The sequence below is a fragment of the Eubalaena glacialis genome, chromosome 14, assembly GCF_028564815.1.
Source record: "Eubalaena glacialis isolate mEubGla1 chromosome 14, mEubGla1.1.hap2.+ XY, whole genome shotgun sequence".
NCBI lineage: Eukaryota > Metazoa > Chordata > Mammalia > Artiodactyla > Balaenidae > Eubalaena > Eubalaena glacialis.
This window is the reverse complement of record NC_083729.1, coordinates 60,122,555-60,140,285: the sequence shown is the minus strand read 5'-3', so window position 1 is coordinate 60,140,285 and position 17,731 is coordinate 60,122,555. Positions and strand designations below refer to the sequence as shown.

Below are 17,731 nucleotides of genomic sequence, written 5' to 3'. Positions count from 1 at the left end.
TCATCTAAGTGGGCTTGTATAGTATGTGACCTCTTTCACAAGCATAGTGTTTTCAAGGTTCATCTATGTTGTAGCGTATGTCAGTACTTCATTCCTTTTTGTTATAACATTCCATTTTGTGGATATATCACATTTTGTTAATTCAGCAGTTGGTGGGCGTTTGAGTTGTTTCTACTTTGGCTATTATGAATAAGGCTACTATGAGCATTCATATACTAGTTTTCATGTGGGCATATGTTTTCAGTTCGCTTGGGTACATACTTAGGAGTGGAATCGCTGGGTCATATGGTAACTCTAATTTTTTGAGGAACTGCCACACCGTCTTCCAAAGTGGCTGCACTATTTTACATCCCACCAGCAACATATGAGGTTTCCAATTTCTTCACACTAACCTAACACTTATTATTGTCCTATTTTATTTTCCCGCCCTAGTGAGTGTGAAGGCTCCAAAAGCCTTAGACAGCCTTCTGCAGTGTACCTCTGCTCACAGTCAGCCCCTTTTCTGAGTGGAGCGAGGAGGATACATCTCAGTGAATATTATGAGCCTCACGTGGTACAAGTACATAGTTCTGTGGGGACAGTGCAGATACAACATGGTTCCTATGCTCATCACGTTAAAGTACTGGTGAGAGAATGTAAATGAAACGTTTGGAATTGAAACCTAAGTAAGTGAAATACAAAACTCTATAGAACAGAGTGATGAATGGAAGAGATTCAAGTGGCTTAATATGTGGTCAGATAGTGGCATCTGGCAATGGTGATTGGAGCCTTCTGGAAAAGTAGGATTTTGAAGGACTGGTGGGATATGGGTGGTCACAGAGAGGATGAAGGGCATTTCAGGCAGAGAGCAGGGCCCGAGAACTGCCGAGAGAAGGGAACAAGAAGGCATTTGAAGATGAGGAGATAGGTGAGGGCTTGGTACCTGGCCAGTTACAGACCAGGCTAGAGTGACTGCAGGCCACTGCTCTAAGAATGTAATGACACTTTATTTCTTTTATTAAAATATAGTTGATTTACAATGTTGTATTAGTTTCAGGTGATGACAGTTTATTTCTGGTTGCCTTAACCATGAGTGAAATTCTTGGGCATGTTAGCATGTATTTCAAAATAGGCAGTGGTACCAACATTTTAGGACCTGACCTTTCTCCCTGCCACCTGCCTTGGAGAAGAGTTCATGAGGGGCAAAGAAAAGGGGGAGAAGTGTGGCCCAGCTGCACCAGCACTGCTTCTGTGACCCGTATGAGCTCAGGTTTCTCCAGAGCCCCGTTCTCCCCCCAGGTCAGATGGGGTTCGATTTCATATTGGAACTCAGATTCTATAGCACAGTAACTTGTACCGACTGAACTGTAAGCTCCGTGAGTGATGAGCGTCCTTCATGTTGCCAGATGCACAGGGCACATTCCTATCCCTGTCTCATTCTCCTGCCTGTGGCATTTGCCTCCTCTGTGACTGTCTCTTCCCATGACCCCTGTGCGCAGCGTGTTCTCCCGGGCCCCTCAGGCTCCTTGGTTGCTCCTTTTATCACTTAGCCTCAGAGCCTCAGCTTCCTCGTCTGTGAGGTGGAGACAACAGCGCCAGCCTTGTTAGGGTCAGGGTGAGGCTAAAGGAGAACATGCATGTCAGTGTGCAGACGCATCCTTGGCGTAGAAAGTCCTGAGCGGGCACCCAGGGAGGTGAGAGCAAGGGAAGAGACCAAGAGGGCCATTGAGCATCCTTGTAGAGAGTGCTACTCCCATGTTAAACAAAATCTTCCTTTATTGTAGCTTTTTTCAACATTTGTTGGATTAAACAAGGCCTAAATTATAATCATTTCATACCTGTAAATAGCACCGGCCCAGTTTACCCATTCCCAGCATATTAGTCCTGCCGTGAGGTGGTGGAGAAGCGTCACCCATGATGGGAACCTGAGGCACAGAGCGCAGTGTCTTGCCTGGGGACACGGTCGGGGGTTGGTCTCAAGCAGCCAGAGCCTAGACTCTTCTTTCACTGCTCTGAACAGCCTGTGAGATGTCTCAGCAGAGAAACTCGGAGCAAACTGGAATCTGAGGGTAAGGCTGGGGCACAAGCGAGTGGCTGCCACGCTCTCTTCCTCAGCCCCTGCCCTTTGCCCCTCCGTCACCCGGGGCTGGGCACACAGTAATTGTGTTCAGTCAGTATTGAAGACCATCGGGTGTGCTGCTGGTTCGCCAGTAGTGGTTCAGGAGACTTGTTTCCCTTTCTCCTTGACCTTGGAAATAAGGAGTGTAAATAGGGGCCCCTGGGAGGAGGCCTTGATTGTGATTGTTCTCGAGGAGTCTTGTTGCTGTTGATTTTAGTCGTTGACTCCCGGTTGCTTTGCTGAAGCTTTCCCAAATTCCCCAAATCTTAACACTCATTGCCATCTGGATGCTTTTGTTAGCATGTTAGATCCTGTTGACTTCTACTACTGTGTGCTTGGTGGGCAGTCACATCGCCTGCTGCACCGCCAGCTTCCTAGGCAGGAGTGAAAGGTCCCCCTGTGCTACCTGTTGGCCCCGGCTCTGTCATTGCATCACAGGGCCTTGGCCACTCTGAGCTCCCTGTCATGGCTCGAACCAGCCAGCACAGTCCTAGCAGTAGCCAGAGCCAAGAAGTTCTTCGTTGTCCTCTTGGCCAGAGAACGTGCTGGGGGCTGGTCTCCCGCTTGCTCCCCTGTGAGCGAGGTCTCCCTTGGTGACCAGGTGCCTCGGGAGTAGTCTGTGGGGTACAGGAGGGAGCACAGGCCAGGCCGGCTGTAGGGCCCCGTGTTGAGCCAGTGTCACCCTCTGCGGGGGCCAGCTTGGTCACACGCAGAACTGAGAAAGGGCCCTTTTGCCCTGCCTACCACGTATGTGGTCTTTCTTGCAAGTTCCAGAGGGGAAATAAGCTGAAAGCGGTCCCTGTCCTTAAGCAGCTTATGTTCTAAAAATAACCATGACAGAAGTTCTGGTCTTTATTGAAAGTCTCTCCTCCAGTACATAGTTTTCACATTTTCATTATTTCCCCCACTGTTTAATTGCCGTCTCTCTGAAGAATGACAGAGGTCATTACTGCAGATCATGGGGGGTCGCAGACCTGGGACGGTCACGTAAGCCAGCCCTTTCTTTTTACCAACCGCGAAGCCTCTGCCCAGAAAGGCCGTGACCTGCACAGCGAATTCAGTGATCAAACCAGAACAAAGGCCAAGGTTGTTTACTCTCAGTTTGGTTTCTGTTTGTTTGGTTTTGCTGTATTTTACCATGATGTTTGTCCTAACATTTAAGAAAGGGGAAGAAAGGGTTAAGACTTAATAAGTACATTCTAGATTGAAAAAGTCCTGAATGTCTCCTCAGTTGTCAGAAAAGAGGTGTAGATCTCATGAAGTACAATAGGATGAAGATTCTTGTCCTATTTTTGGAGTCACAGGTTGGAAAACCTGCATGCATCTAATCCTCCACAATTTCCAGTGGTAAAAAATTAAACTCTGTGGCTGAAATGCCTGGATGCCGTATCTGCTTGGAATATTGTCAAGATGAAGCGGTCAGGAGGAGGTGGCTTTCCAGACCTCTTAGCTCAAGCTGCGAGCAGAATTTGGGAGTGACAACTTTAATAACGCTCTTAGGCTGACAGGTTGGGAATAAGGTCAGCAATGTTAAACTCTCAATGAGCTGAAAGGTGGGCGGTTGAAAGTGATGGTAACCAGCGTCAGGCTGACTTCCTGAAGGGCTTGGCCAAAAACGAAGTCACCGTGCAGATTCTCTGAAGCTTCCAGAAGCTGGTGTATGAAGATCCAGTTGGTCCTCGACCTTCCTAAGCTCTTTGAATCCCTCTCGGCCCTGGTCATCTCACAGGTGGACGATGGTACCTGCCCTCATTGTTTCCTTTCTCTCACTTCAGTGCAGCGGGGGAGGGTGAAGTCCCAGCGGTGTGGCAGCCTGAGCCCAAATCCCGCCCTCGCAGCCTTGTGACCTCAGGCATGTTAGGTAACTGGACTCCGTTCTCTCGTGTGTTAAGAGGGACAGCAAGGCTGTGTAAGAATTTCGTTAAATACTGTAGGTAGAAGTGTACATGGGGCAGGGTTGAGCCTATATTAAGCTCTGTTAGTTGCTGATACCATTGTTGTTTATATCATCCTGCCCCAGTGCCTTCCTGTTCCTAGTTCCACTTATCTAAGTCCTGCACTTCCTCCAAGGCCCAGCATTATCTCGTCTCCTCATTCATAACAGTGCTAGCCCATAATATGTCCGGTCCCATGTTTTCAGTTTTCCGGTGCCCAGGATGGTGCTGCCCCAGCCACAAAGGCCTGCCTCTGTGCCTCAGACACCTCATGTGTGCTCCCACCTCTGCGCCTTTATGCTGGCCGCTCTCTACTGGGAATGCTTGTCCCCCACGTGGTCCATGGCTGCTCCCCTCATCAGGGTGACTGTGCTGTTTATAGTAGCATCCTTCTTTACTTTACATACATTTAATCTGCTGGGGTTTTTTCCACAATATTTATCACTACCAGGCAGTTATACTTTTTTTTTTTTTTTTTTTTTAAATCATCAACTGGACTCTAAGCTCCATGAGAGGGACTTCCCTGGTGGTTAAGACTCTGCGCTTCCACTGCAGGGGACACAGGTTTGATCCCTGGTCAGCAAACTAAGATCCCGCAAGCCCTGCAGCATGGCCAAAAATAAAATAAAATAAAAATTAAAAAATAAAATAAGGGACCTCCTGGCGGTCCAGTGGTTAAGAATCCATGCTTCCACTGCAGGGGCACAGGTTTGATCCTGCCTGCCATGCAATGTGGCCAAAAAAGAAAAAACCCTAAGCTCCACAAGAGGATGAACTTTGATTTGTTCACCAAGAAAAGTACTTGGCACGTAATAGGAAGTAGTAGGAGTTCAAATGTATTTCTTTAATAAAGGAATGATAACAATACCTATCTTACATGTGTATAGGGAGATTTACAGTTCATTCTCTTACTTGCTTCATAAGAACAGTGATAGAATTATTATCAGCTTTACTTTACAGATGAGAAACAAGCCCAAAGACGTTGGTCCAAGGCCAGACATCTAAAATAGTCCCTGAGGTCTTCTGAACCCCAGGTGCAGTGTGGTTGCCACATGTCATGCTCTGTCTTAAGTGTTTTGTTGATGATGGTGCTGGCGATGATGCAGGCAGCGGCCAGCTGGAGCTCGGAGGTCTTCACTGGTGTTACACAGGGACGGATGGAGAGAGGGCGGAGCTTGCAGCTACTGCTAAAGTGGCTGCTGCCAAGCGATCTCACCTTCGTAATCTCAACTGATCCTCCCAATAGACTTGCATGGTAACCAAAGCAGGGATTATGGTTCTTCTCTGCATTGATAGTTCTTTGATATTGCTCAGGCTTCCTCTACATTGATATCTCTGGCTCTCTTGTCTATTTTTGTACACACCCTTAATTTTTAACTGGTTTTCCTGTAAACATAGTTTTGTACAATGTTATCTTTGTGGGAGGGAGGGAGGCCAACTGGGGACCAGGTTAGATATAGTATAATTCCTGAGTTCTGTCAGTCTGGAACTAACCAGAAATACAAACCTAGTTTTTAAGGTGGGGGGGGGGGAACAAAACCAAAAACCCCGATGTGCATCATCTTTTATTCTGTCCTTTGTCTACTTAGTTTTCCTCCCTTCCCCAACAGTGATTTTGGTCCCTAGAACTACCTTGTTTGTGTTTTGATATGAATTCGCTTTTCAGTTTTCTAGATTGTACATTCCAACATTAGAAGGAGAGAATCTGATTCAGGAAGGGACTGCACACATACAACAGGAGAAGCATGGTTTCACAGGCACCCTGTAGGATGTGTGAGGCCAGCAAGGAAGATTGTTGCTGAAAGATACTGAATAAGGGATTTAGGGGTCCCTTATGTGTGTAAAATACTGGCCAGGTATTGTAGGGGACACATGGGCATAATATAATTACAGACCAGAGGCTGGCAGACTTCTCTGCAAAGGGCCAAAGAATAAATATTTTAGGCTTGTCAGCTATATAGGCTCTGTTTCAACTGCTTGACTCTGCTGTTGGAGCTTAAAAACAACCATAGACTAGTGGGTAAGTAACCAGTGGGCATGGCTTGGTTTGGACAGAAGGTCTTTGTCAACCCTTCCTAGCAGTGGTAAGTTCTGTAGATTTTTGTAGGGTGGCCATGGAAAGTTTTACTGAGGAGTTATGGCTTGAACAAGGCCTTGAAGAATGGCTAGGAGTTGACTAGTGGAGGGAGCAATTGAATAAAAAGACAAACTAGTCAATATGGGGAATGCTTAGGAGACATTGAGCAAATCAGCCTGACTAGTATTTAGACACTTGGTTCCTCATTGACTAGGTTCCTATTATAGGGACATTTCTGAACATAAAGAACTAAGATACCCCTGCCCTTAAGCTTGTATCCAGTACATTGGGTGAGTGTAGTCATCCCTACCACGGTAGGAGGATGGGGATGGGGGGCTTGGAGTAATTGTTCTGCTTCTAACCTGCTTCCTGCCCTGACAGAAAGACAATTCCCTGTCCTCTAGAGCTGGATTGCCTAGGTTCACTTCCTTCCTTAATCACTGTGAGCCTCACTTTCTCTGTCTGTATAACAGGGATTATTATTATATTGTTACTATGAGGATTGAATGAGATAATCCATGTAAAGTGCTGAGACAGTAGTACTTGTATTAGTAAAAGCTCAGTAAATGGTAGCAGTTCTTTTTATAACCTCTAAATTCGATTGGAAATATTAGTGTTGCCTTGTTGGAATTATTTTAGATTCCTAAAGTGAGTATATGTTCAGGATAGCTTGACTGTTTCACTTGGTGTACATAGATTGAACTCATGAGCATTATAAAAAGCTGTAGATGGTGGAAATATTTGCCTGACTCAGCCTTGTCTTTGGGGAACAAGTCTCCCCTAAGAATTCTTATTCACAAGAGCATATCCACGCAAGTTTATGGTCATAGTTCACACTGCCTGTGTGGCTAAAAATCCCAAGGTCAAAATTATAAATTAAAGTGATTGTAGGTTATTAGTGCCCCAGGTGCATAAGTGAATTATCTCTGGAAGAATAATAGACTTTAAACTCAGGCCTCCAAGGCTTCCCATAGATGAATTCCAAGGAACATGAGCTAACAACAACAATGACAAAACCCCTCACAACAATACCATGAGTGACACTCAGTAGGAATAAGAAATAATAAACTACAGAGTCAGTTTGCAGCAAAGACTTTAGGTATTGGATTTAGCAGATACAGACTATAACATAAACATTTTTATAATATATAATTTTAGAAGAATTAAAAGAAAGTATAGAAACAAGAGACATCATAATTGACAAGATATTTTTAAAAGGACTAGTAGTAATGGTAGGGGCCTGGGTATTTGGTGGCTCCTATCTTATTTCTGACAGACTGACACACACACACACACGCACACATGCACACACACACACAGGGTGTTGTATGCATTTCTCTTTTTTAGTTTATTCCATTTAACCAACGTTTTCTGTTCTAAGCACTCTGTTAGGCATTGGTAGAGAAGACTACAAGTATCTGTGCTTGTCCTTAAGGAGCTTATAGTCTACTCTTACCTTTGTTTTCCAAAGGTGATCAGTCTTTGGAAGGCTGAAGACAAAAGACAATGGAGACTACAGACTTACTGACCTAACAAGATTTTTTGGCTGCCATTTTACTGCCCACGCATATAGCCAGGTCTGTCCTCCAGCATACCAGTCAGCTCAATTCACCTATACCAAAAATTAATACATCTTCAGTACAGTGGTGCCCACTGTTTTCGAGTTGTTATTTCTTTGGCAGTGTCCTTTGATACCAAGGATTTCACCAGGTTCAGGTCTTCAGAAGCTCCCTCCTACCCAGAACTCCTAACTCACTGCCCAAAGAATTCATCTATAAAAATATAAGGATGGTACTTTAACAGGAGAACTGTGCATTTGCCCACAGGCCTTTAATCACTTTGAGAAGTAACCAAAGTATAGCAAATATTTATTAATTCAGAAAATCCTAACCTATCGTAGTAAAGAATATATGTGTTTATAAGGCCCAAATGAAATCATTGTCATCAGGAAGAACAGAGTACTGAAGGAACGTAGGGAAGGAGTGATATTTGTCTGAGTGGGGGCCTGAGGAAAGCTTCAAAGAAGAGGTGGCATTGGAACTGGAGTTTGAAAGATGAATGGGATTTTGATAGTTAGGTAAGGAGCTGGTGATCATCAGGAGCATCTTAGACTGAAAGAAAGGCAGGAATAAAGATACAGAGGCTTAGAAGTATAAGGACTATCTCTGCAGAGCTGAGAAATGTGGCTAGAAATCTGGGAAAATGGGACTCTTGCTTCCCCACTGTGGAATTTCCTTTTTTTACCCTATTGCTGTGCATCTTTTTTTGTTCCACTTGGAATGACCCCTGTTGACATACTTAGAGGAGAATAACTTTCCTATGCACATTAATGAGATTATCAGAAATAAAGTATTTTATTTATGTGTATGCAAACCAAAATTTCAAACACATTACTAAACGATATCTTGGAATGGGCGGCTGGGCGATGTTTTTCAGGTTGAAAATATTCTCTTGCATGACCGAGGCCACTACGTCCTGTGTGACTTTGGAAGTGCTACCAACAAATTCCAGAATCCACAAACTGAAGGAGTCAATGCAGTAGAAGATGAGATTAAGAAGTAAGCTTTTCCTCCTTTCTCGGAATTTTATCCATTATCGGATCAGCAATTTTACCTTCAGCTTATGATTGAGAAGGTCAGGGTGAGAAGACAATGGTGCTTGTCAGTTGCCCCTCGTCTTAGATCATCATGTTGGCAGTTGGGTTGTTGGATTTTAAGTGGAGGATGGGGAGGGGGTTCATGACCATTGAGCAGTGGAGTAAAATGAAGGAATCTTACAGCACTTTATCAATGGTCCTATGGTCATTATACATAGATCTTTTGATTTACATCACATAGCCCTTAAAAAGGTACACACACCTTAGAAGTACTGTGATGTTCTTAAGTGGGATCACAACAGCTGTGACATTACCAGTCAGTTGGTTGTGCTTTTTACTGAAACCTAAATGGCTGTGTATTCCTTCCTGCTCATAAGGAGCTCACCTGCAGTCTAGTGGAATTAATGGTGCGTAGGGCTGTTAAAGTCTCTACAGATAGTGAATCACTGACTTCCACGAGAAAAAAAGTGTCTTTAGATTTGTGATTCCAGTAAGAACCTGACCCATTTTCCCCTGTTGTCCAGAGTGTTGGATTTTTCACAGGCACCAGCACTCACTATTACTGCTCATAAATCAGCAGTCTAGAGTGCACACATATCCTGATCCTCTCTCTCCTTTCCTGCTTCACCCCTGGCAACCAAGCCTTGGGCAGGAAGACTTACGGTCCAAGGCCCTGATGGGCACCTAAACCGCAGAGCCCTCTGGGCTCTAGAGACTCAAGCAGCGCCAATCACAGGCTTGGTAACACTAAGACTCTCACTTTGAAGATGAGCTTATCCTTCTCTTTTCTTGAGCCAGAGATAAGAGGAAAACTGTTGTTTCAGCCTTATGCTGGCAGCAAAGATCCGTCCACCTCCCAGCCTAGCCAGGGCCCACTTTCTCCTCCTGAATGTTCCAGCCAGTATTACATCTCTGTGTCGAGCCACATCTAAAGGGATTACTATTTTAAAAAAACAAATCAGCCAAATATACTATCAGACAACAAGGATTTACAGGAGAAGATTTTGTTATTTGAGGAGCAAGAAAAGTTGCTTTTAGAGTTTATTTAATGCCTTAGTGTCTGCGTCCCCACCTGCTCTTAGATTGGAAGGACTGCAGCTAGAGGGCCGTGGGTGTGTGCCAAGGGCAGCTCTTCATTTCACCTGCACTAATATTCCATACAGTCTTCTCCAGGGTGCTCCCAGGGAACTAGACTCTCCTAATATATATATATATATATATATATATATTTTTTTTTTAAGTAATTCTGCTACCCCTGGTTTTTAATTATAGCATTGACATATTTAACAAAAAATGAATCTCTTGATTGTAGATACACAACGCTGTCCTATCGAGCACCAGAAATGGTCAACCTGTACAGTGGCAAAATCATCACTACGAAGGCAGACATTTGGGTAGGTGTCAACTAACCTATCCACATCTCAGATGTCAGCAGTCTTGGCCGTAAACTCCCAAGTTTAATGCAGAGAGTGCCATAGCAAGAGTGGCCACTGTACCATATCATTGTCTACTTATCCCTCAGGGTTATTCTTGACTCGAGGTGATGAGCCACTGCTTCTTGAAGCATGTCAAAGGAAATTACTTTAGACCTCTGTGAAAGTTATTCAGGTGACCTGCCCATTATTTAGGTGGTTTTCACATATGTGTTACTAGTTCTTAAGAGCAAAACCAGCTGAATACTTGTTCTTTACTGGAGCACAATTTGGTAATGAGGATAGAAATAATATAACTTAGCAGATAAATAGTGATGTTGGGTTCTAAATTTAAGTTTCTAATGAGTTAGTAGTACAGAGTGTTTAGATCTGCTGTAAATGTGGATGGTGCCAGTATCCCTCAGCAGACCCATTTGCAGTTATGATAAATAAATCACTAGTAACAATCTTCTTTTTTTATTTTTTTAGGCTCTTGGATGTTTGTTGTATAAATTATGCTACTTCACTTTGCCATTTGGAGAGAGTCAAGTGGCAATTTGTGATGGAAACTTCACAATTCCTGATAACTCTCGATATTCCCAAGATATGCATTGCCTAATTAGTAAGTATTTCAAGTTTCTAATTTCACATTTTTATTTCTAATCTCTAGGAATGGATTGGAGGATAAAGGGATTAGATCCCAGGAGTGATGAGTGGGATGCAAAAATAAAGAAATCAGTTGATAACTGTTGGTCACTCAAAGACCATGGTCCTATGGTGTCTAGTTAGAGTGGTGAGTCTTTTTGCCAGAAATCTAAACTTGGTTTCACACCTGGGCTGGCCACCCGAGCAGAAATCTTAACTGGGCTTTGAGCATTACAGTACTGCTCTGTTCTCTTGCAGTCTGTATGAAAGCTGTGGTACCAAAGGAGTCCAGCTGACTCATATCAAGCGATAAGAAATTCATCTTTGCAAAACTGGAAGCAACTCAAATTAAAATGATTGCAATGCATTGGCTGAAGTGAATACATAATTAAGACTATATAACTCTATGGAACTAGGTTTTTTCCTCTCATTTAGGTTAATCACTGGATTTTGATAAAAAGCATTTAAACTCAATGCTTTAAAATGTTTTTAAGATTCCCCACTCTTTTGTATCGTCATAGTAAGCATATGTACTAATGTTCATTAACCAGATGGCAGAATAAGTAATCTTTACTCAAACCCCTGTATTGGAACGCTAAAGAAACAGAGATTTTTATTATCTTTTTACTTTGGTCAAGATGTTTAGTATCCACATTTTAACAATCACAGATTGTAAATCCTGAGTAACGCACTTTGGGTACTAGGTGGGGGTACACTTGGAGAAAATAGAAGAAGCAAATGTGGTGCGGAGCATCTGACATTTGTTGAAGGCCTACTTGTACCTCATTTAATTCTTAAAACCCTATATAGCAGGGGTCCCCAGCCCCCTGGGCCGCGGACCGGTACCGGTCCATGGCCTCTTAGGAACCCGGCCACACAACAGGTGAGCGGCGGGCAAGCGAGCGAAGCTTCATCTGCCGCTCGCCATCGCTCGCATTACAGCCTGAACCATTCCCCGCACCCCGCCCCCCATCCATGGAAAAGTTGTCTTCCATGAAACCGGTCCCTGGTGCCAGAAAGGTTAGGGACCACTGCTATAGAGTAAATATAATTATCCCTATTATACAAATGAGGAAACGGAGCCTCAAAAAGTATAGGTAACGAACCCAAGTTAACACAGTAGTAGCTTTTAAGTGACTACCCATTCCATTATACTAGTTTACACCAGTTTTATCAATCCGCCTCTTCCGTTTATTAATACAAAAGCAGGGGCAGTATTTAAAGGAATGGAATATGGTGTTTAATGGTTGTTGGATGTTTTCAGAGGTAAAGCATTATATTGATATCTGTACTAAAATTACAGCTATGTAAATGAGATTGTAAGGAAATATGGGAAAATGGCCAAATTTATTGCTAGAATGGTAGGATTTTTTGCTAAAAAGAAATTTTTTTTTTTTTTTACTTTTGTGCAGCAAATTCATATTACAAAAAACAGCTGTTTATGAATGTGTGTAACGTGGCATCTTTCCTAAACTCTGATCTGTTTCACTTTACAAACTGTTGGAAGAGTCCACTGTCACCCTAACTCACAGGTCTGAAAATGCATTTCTTGTTATCCCCCCGCACACACACACACACCCCCCTTTCACTCCCAGTACAAGGTTCCCCTCTCCTCTTTTCAGTTTCTATCAGTGGTGTCACCATTCAAGCCTAGATGACTGAAATTTAAAGTTTTCTTTGGATCTGGCTAGCAAGACAGAATAGAGTCAGTCATTTCCTAAGCAGCATTAATGCTTTCTTTGAAGTTTCTCCTGTTTTCTTGACATTCTCTCTGTTCTCATCACTGTCACCATAGTATATACTGACGCTGTCGGCTCATGCCTGTACTGGTGGACTGGCCTCAGTCTGTCCAACACACCCTCACTATGAAATTAATCTTATAAAATACCACCCTATCATGTCCCTATTCAGTAAACCTCATGGCTTGCCAGTGGTCCCATATATTCTGGTTTCATCCTCCCCACCTTATTTCCCTTTATTCTCTGACAAGGAGACCTCTGCCCTGTCCTCTTGGCTCCTCTATTCCTTGCAACAAAGCGTTCTGTTGCCTTTCTCCAAGTCCATCTTTGCTCAGACTGTTTTCTTACCTGGAATGTCTTTTTCTCTGCTTTTGCCCTGACTGACTAAATTTTTCCTGCCTTCAAGGACCAGCTCCGCTCCTGCCTCTTCTGTAAAGGCCTTCATAAGGCTTCAGCCTCATCAGTCTTTTCTCAACTTAGGGTCCGAACCATTCATTTGATTGCTTAAGCAATAAATTGCCTTACATTGCTGTTTACATGTATATGTGTATGTATATGTGTTTGTGTGTCTTCTCAAAGATTTTTTCCCCTGGGGATTTTTCCAGCTTCAGAAGGAGCAGAAGCTTAAAGGACCTGGAAACAGACACATGATCTATAGATCACAGTAAAAGTAGAGATGTATTTGTTATCTTGTCATTCATTTCTTTTAGATTGGAAACCAGCTAGTACCTCCAACAAAAGAATAATAAGTAAATTCATGAAATTTGAGTTTGGGTTACAATTATCAAGAATAATCATTTGTCTAGCTGATAGTATGAAAGAAGGAGGCCAGAACTTCCTAGGTACCAGAAGATGAATGTGTTAAGTTCCACACTGAGAACTTGAGTCCCTGTTGTGCAGGGCACAGAATGTGAACTTGAAGTATCTTTGTTACAGTTCAAAAACTTTGTTATTTTCTTGCAGATATTTAAAATTTTAGGAAAGTTAGAGCTTCCCTTTCTGAGAGGGGAGGAAAAGGGCTAATTGTACTGTCTGACTTTTATGAGAAATAAAAATTTTTAAAAGACAATTTTGGTAATAGAGAAATTATGCTTCTTAGCTAATGTAATAACTCTTTGGGTATTATTAAATAAGTTCATATATGTTTATCTTAGGGTATATGTTGGAACCAGACCCTGACAAAAGGCCAGATATTTACCAGGTCTCCTACTTCTCATTTAAACTACTCAAGAAAGAATGCCCAATTCCAAATGTACAGGTATGTGAAAGGTGCTTTTTAGGGGACGTAAACATGATTGAATTGTCATTTAGCATTCCTGGGGTATTAATCAGCTGTTTAAATGAATAAGGTGTCCCTTGCTTTATCTAGTAGGGGGCATTCAAACAAAGCTAACTATGAAGGAGTTGCTATAAAGGGAATCCAATTTTCCCATAGAATTTAACTATAAAACTGAGGCAATTTTACACACACACACACACACACACACACACACACACACAAACACCCTGGGGATTGAGTTGAACACTTTGGGTAAAGATTGACCAACTTTACCTTGTCAGCTGTCCTAGTTCCCTGAGAGCCAACGTGCCTGTTGTATTTACCGAGAGGAGGTTGGGCAGGCCGCTTCCCTAAGGCACGGCCCTGGACTTGCCCCTGTGCCTAGTGGAGCATAAGCCCCTTGTCCCTTTCCTCCTTTGCTGTAGCAAACCTTTCTTGATTTTGCTTCTGTTGCTGGCCAGTCTGGAACTCACACTCCTTTTCTTCTACCCTCCCCACATATGTCAGGCCATCAGAATGTTTTCTACACATAGTCCTCCTAAACTCTACAGACAGTTTTCAGAGTACGGTGCTTGCAAACACCCTTCTTATAGTCTTGGCATATTTTTCATGTCATAGTATGATTCAACTTTCTTGAATATTTTACTAATGGATGCTGTAGTAAAAAATTTCTAATCGCACATTGTCTTACTAGTTTCTCCAGTAATGAACTTCTGATGTCACTACTGGAGCTCGAGGGTGCTGATAAATAACCCTTCTCTTGCACTCGCACATTTGGAATCAGATGTGGGAATCGTTCGATGGAGCTCTGCATATTGGCTTAATTACTAATAAGACTGAGTCAGGGAATGTGGCTTGACCAGTCAGGCTCCCTAACATTAGCTGCACATGACTGGTTCCTGCGGGACAGGCTCGTCCATAGAGGAGGGGGGGCGAGGGCAAGCCAGACCAGCTCATTTTTCTCTCCCAGTCTTATCAGTCGAGTAAGTTCCCCCTTTCCCTTGGGAGAGGAATGCTTGGAGGGTGGGAGAGAAACTAGGAGAAATTTTCTAGCCGAAATCTCCCCCCGCCCGACACCTGAAAACATGAAGGAAATGGAGGTGCCTCCTAAAAGCCACTTTCATTATTAGTATTCCATGGTTCGGGTTTCCCAGATTAAAACGAAGGATACTGTGCAGTAACCTAACACAACGTGATCCCTTTTGCTGTCCCACTTTCCCATTCATGAAGTTAAATAACGTGAAATAGGATCGGAAGCATTCAGGTTGGTAACTCGTTTTTTAAAAAGTAAGCTTCACCAGTCTCAAGCCGTTTGGCACTTGCTCAGTGGTGGTCAGCCGTTGTCTCGTGGCTCCCTAACCACAGGAGGCGCTGTTAGATGGATGGTGCAGCATCCAAGCCCGAGGAGCTCCGCCTGCCTTGTGGGTTGAGTGGTGCCTCACGTGCTGGGAAGAGGGGCTGGCTCAGCAACCACACACACCGCGGCTGTGGGTTTCTCCCAGCGTCCTCACTGAAGGCTAGATGCACCCTGGCTTGGCCCACTAGTCAGCAACCAACTTCTCTAAGATCTAGCTGAGAGCTCAAGTATAGCTTACAGACCTCTTTTCATTCCTTTCATAACATTGCTTCTAAGCTGTGCTGTAGGAGGGGGAGGGAGCTGAGATCCAGCCCCAGTGCTCTTGGCTGGCCCAGAAGGTTGAGAATGACAGGGGCGGAGTGTGCTGTACTCGGGCTGCTCTGTCCCCTTCTCAGATCCTTTGCCTCCCTGACTGGGGCTGAGTCCAGTGGGATATACTTAGGTTAACTTCTTCCCTTCCCAGACCAGAGATCAGGGTCTGAAAGCCACTCCGGAAGACCCTAATGTGTATTTCCATTGGCCCAATCATGCTGGTTATTCTTTTTCAAAGAAATCTGTGGGGTGGCTTTTGGGAAGTGGGCGAAATGGGAGAAGGGAGTCAAAAGGTACAAACCTCTAGGTATAAAATAAATAAGTCATGGGGATGTAATGTACAGCATGGTGACTCTACTTAGTATTGCATATTTGAAGGTTGCTGAGAGAGTAGATCTTAAAAGTTCTCATCACAAGAAAAAAACTTCTGTAACTGCGTATGGTGATAGATGTTAACTAGACTGGTTGTGGTGATCATTTTGCAATATTTACAGATATCAAATCAATTATATTGTACACCTGAAACTAATATAATGTATGTCAGTTACATCTCAATTATTTTAAAAATCTGCGGTGTCCTATTAAAATTTTCTTTCAATTCTATAGAACTCTCCCATTCCTGCAAAGCTCCCTGAACCAGTGAAAGCCAGTGAGGCAGCTGCAAAAAAGACCCAGCCAAAGGCCAGGTAAGAAATGCCTTAGTGAGCATGTGTCCTACTCCAGTTGCTGCAGTAGCAGGGGAGGAGTAGCAGGGGAGGGCACCTTATGGTTCTTGATTCTTACGCTGCCATGGCCAGAGGCTGCACAGAACAGGAAAGGAAGCTCTGTCTCCCCCAGGCAGAAACTGTTCTTTGGGAGTGCAAGTTGGAATATAGTAAGATACAGTGATCTACATCTGAAAGAGAATCGAGAACCCCACAGCTACTCCCTTTGCTTGGGAATAGGTGCAGGGCATTCAGAGGTGCGGTGACAGCAGACCTTAAGTATTGCTAGTACAATATTGCTAAACATGTGTCCTGGCCTTTGCATAGTCTAGTCCACCACATTAATCTCCAGGAAATCTTACTTTCTGTGGCTCCAGCCACATTAGGAAAGTACAGGTCAAAGCATTGAGTCCATGAACAGCAAAAGAGCCTATGGATCTTAGGTAATCACATTCTAAATAACAGAGGTTCTTGCAAGTAGCAGGTCAAGAGAGGAGTCAAGAAGCTAGGGTTTTATTTGGGGAAATGCCCCTGTGCGAGAAAATAGAGTGGGTGCCGAGGAAGCTGGGAGAGCCATCAGAAAGCGTGGAAGTCTCACCCAGAGCAGGGAGGAGAATGTTGGCTCCAAGTGACCTGGACTGCCTGCCACACAAGGTAAGGAATGGGCATTGTCCAGGAGTCCTGTCTTTTAGGAACGGGCCTGCCTTAATATCCTTGTGGCTGGGACATTATGGCTGAGAGCAGCCTCTGGGAAACGTGGCCTCGGGGCACACAGGGCAGTGGATTTCAGGAGCACAGTAGCTGGGCCACTTGGTCTTTTACACCCTGGTGGTCAAAGGTCTGCAAGGCACATCCTCATGGCTGCCATGCCTTCCAAATGGCAAATTCTCAGGGTAGTCCCAGAGTTGTTTATGCCCTACTTTTCTACCACACTCCCATGGCAAGGAAGCCTTAGTGCAAACTGTATCAACAAAGCACCCTAGATGGGAATATATGAATTTTAATAGAATAGTAAAATAACTTCTGTTTTAGAAAATTCTTGGATATTTATAGAATGCCTGTTGTGTGTCTATTCCAGATGTGGCTCTAAAGTAATAAGACTTTGGTTTTCAACAAACTTAGCAAACTACGTCCATGATGTTACTTTGCAGTCTGTTTATATCTTACTAAGTCTGCCACGCTCACCTCTAGGAATTGCTTTTGGGGCTGATTTAATTAGCTTAATCTCTTGGGCTTATGGCCATCTTGTACTAGGCCCAGACTTGGTATGTATAGAGGCTAAGCAAAGATCCATTCCCACAAAGCATACACATTTATAAAAATTATAATACCTGCTGACGTTTGAGTGGTACTGTGTTGTGTAAAATGGAGAAAATAATACCTACATCATGAGGCAGATGTGAACATCAAACACTCCTGTGACTGTGAAACTCATATAAACTCTATGGTGCCCAAACTATTAGTTTGTATGGACCTCAATAATGCTGCAAGAATATACAGACCTTACAGCCAAGAGATTTGGATCTAAGCTGTCCTATATATAATTTGCAGTGATTTCATTTGCGTGATCACATTTGC

The 17,731-nt window shown here is 43.5% G+C and overlaps 1 protein-coding gene across 5 annotated transcripts in view; it reads left to right on the top strand.

The window, feature by feature from the left end:
- The window catches only part of AAK1 (AP2 associated kinase 1), a 164,613-nt gene that overhangs the window by 88,078 nt on the left and 58,804 nt on the right, over window positions 1-17,731 (top strand). For all 5 annotated transcript variants that reach the window (XM_061168606.1, XM_061168605.1, XM_061168603.1 and 2 more), the window contains exons 6-10: window positions 8,546-8,667; window positions 10,018-10,099; window positions 10,607-10,739; window positions 13,656-13,759; window positions 16,056-16,135. In XM_061168606.1, the coding sequence (XP_061024589.1) occupies window positions 8,546-8,667; window positions 10,018-10,099; window positions 10,607-10,739; window positions 13,656-13,759; window positions 16,056-16,135 (521 nt within the window). The remainder of the gene's footprint in view (window positions 1-8,545; window positions 8,668-10,017; window positions 10,100-10,606; window positions 10,740-13,655; window positions 13,760-16,055; window positions 16,136-17,731) is intronic.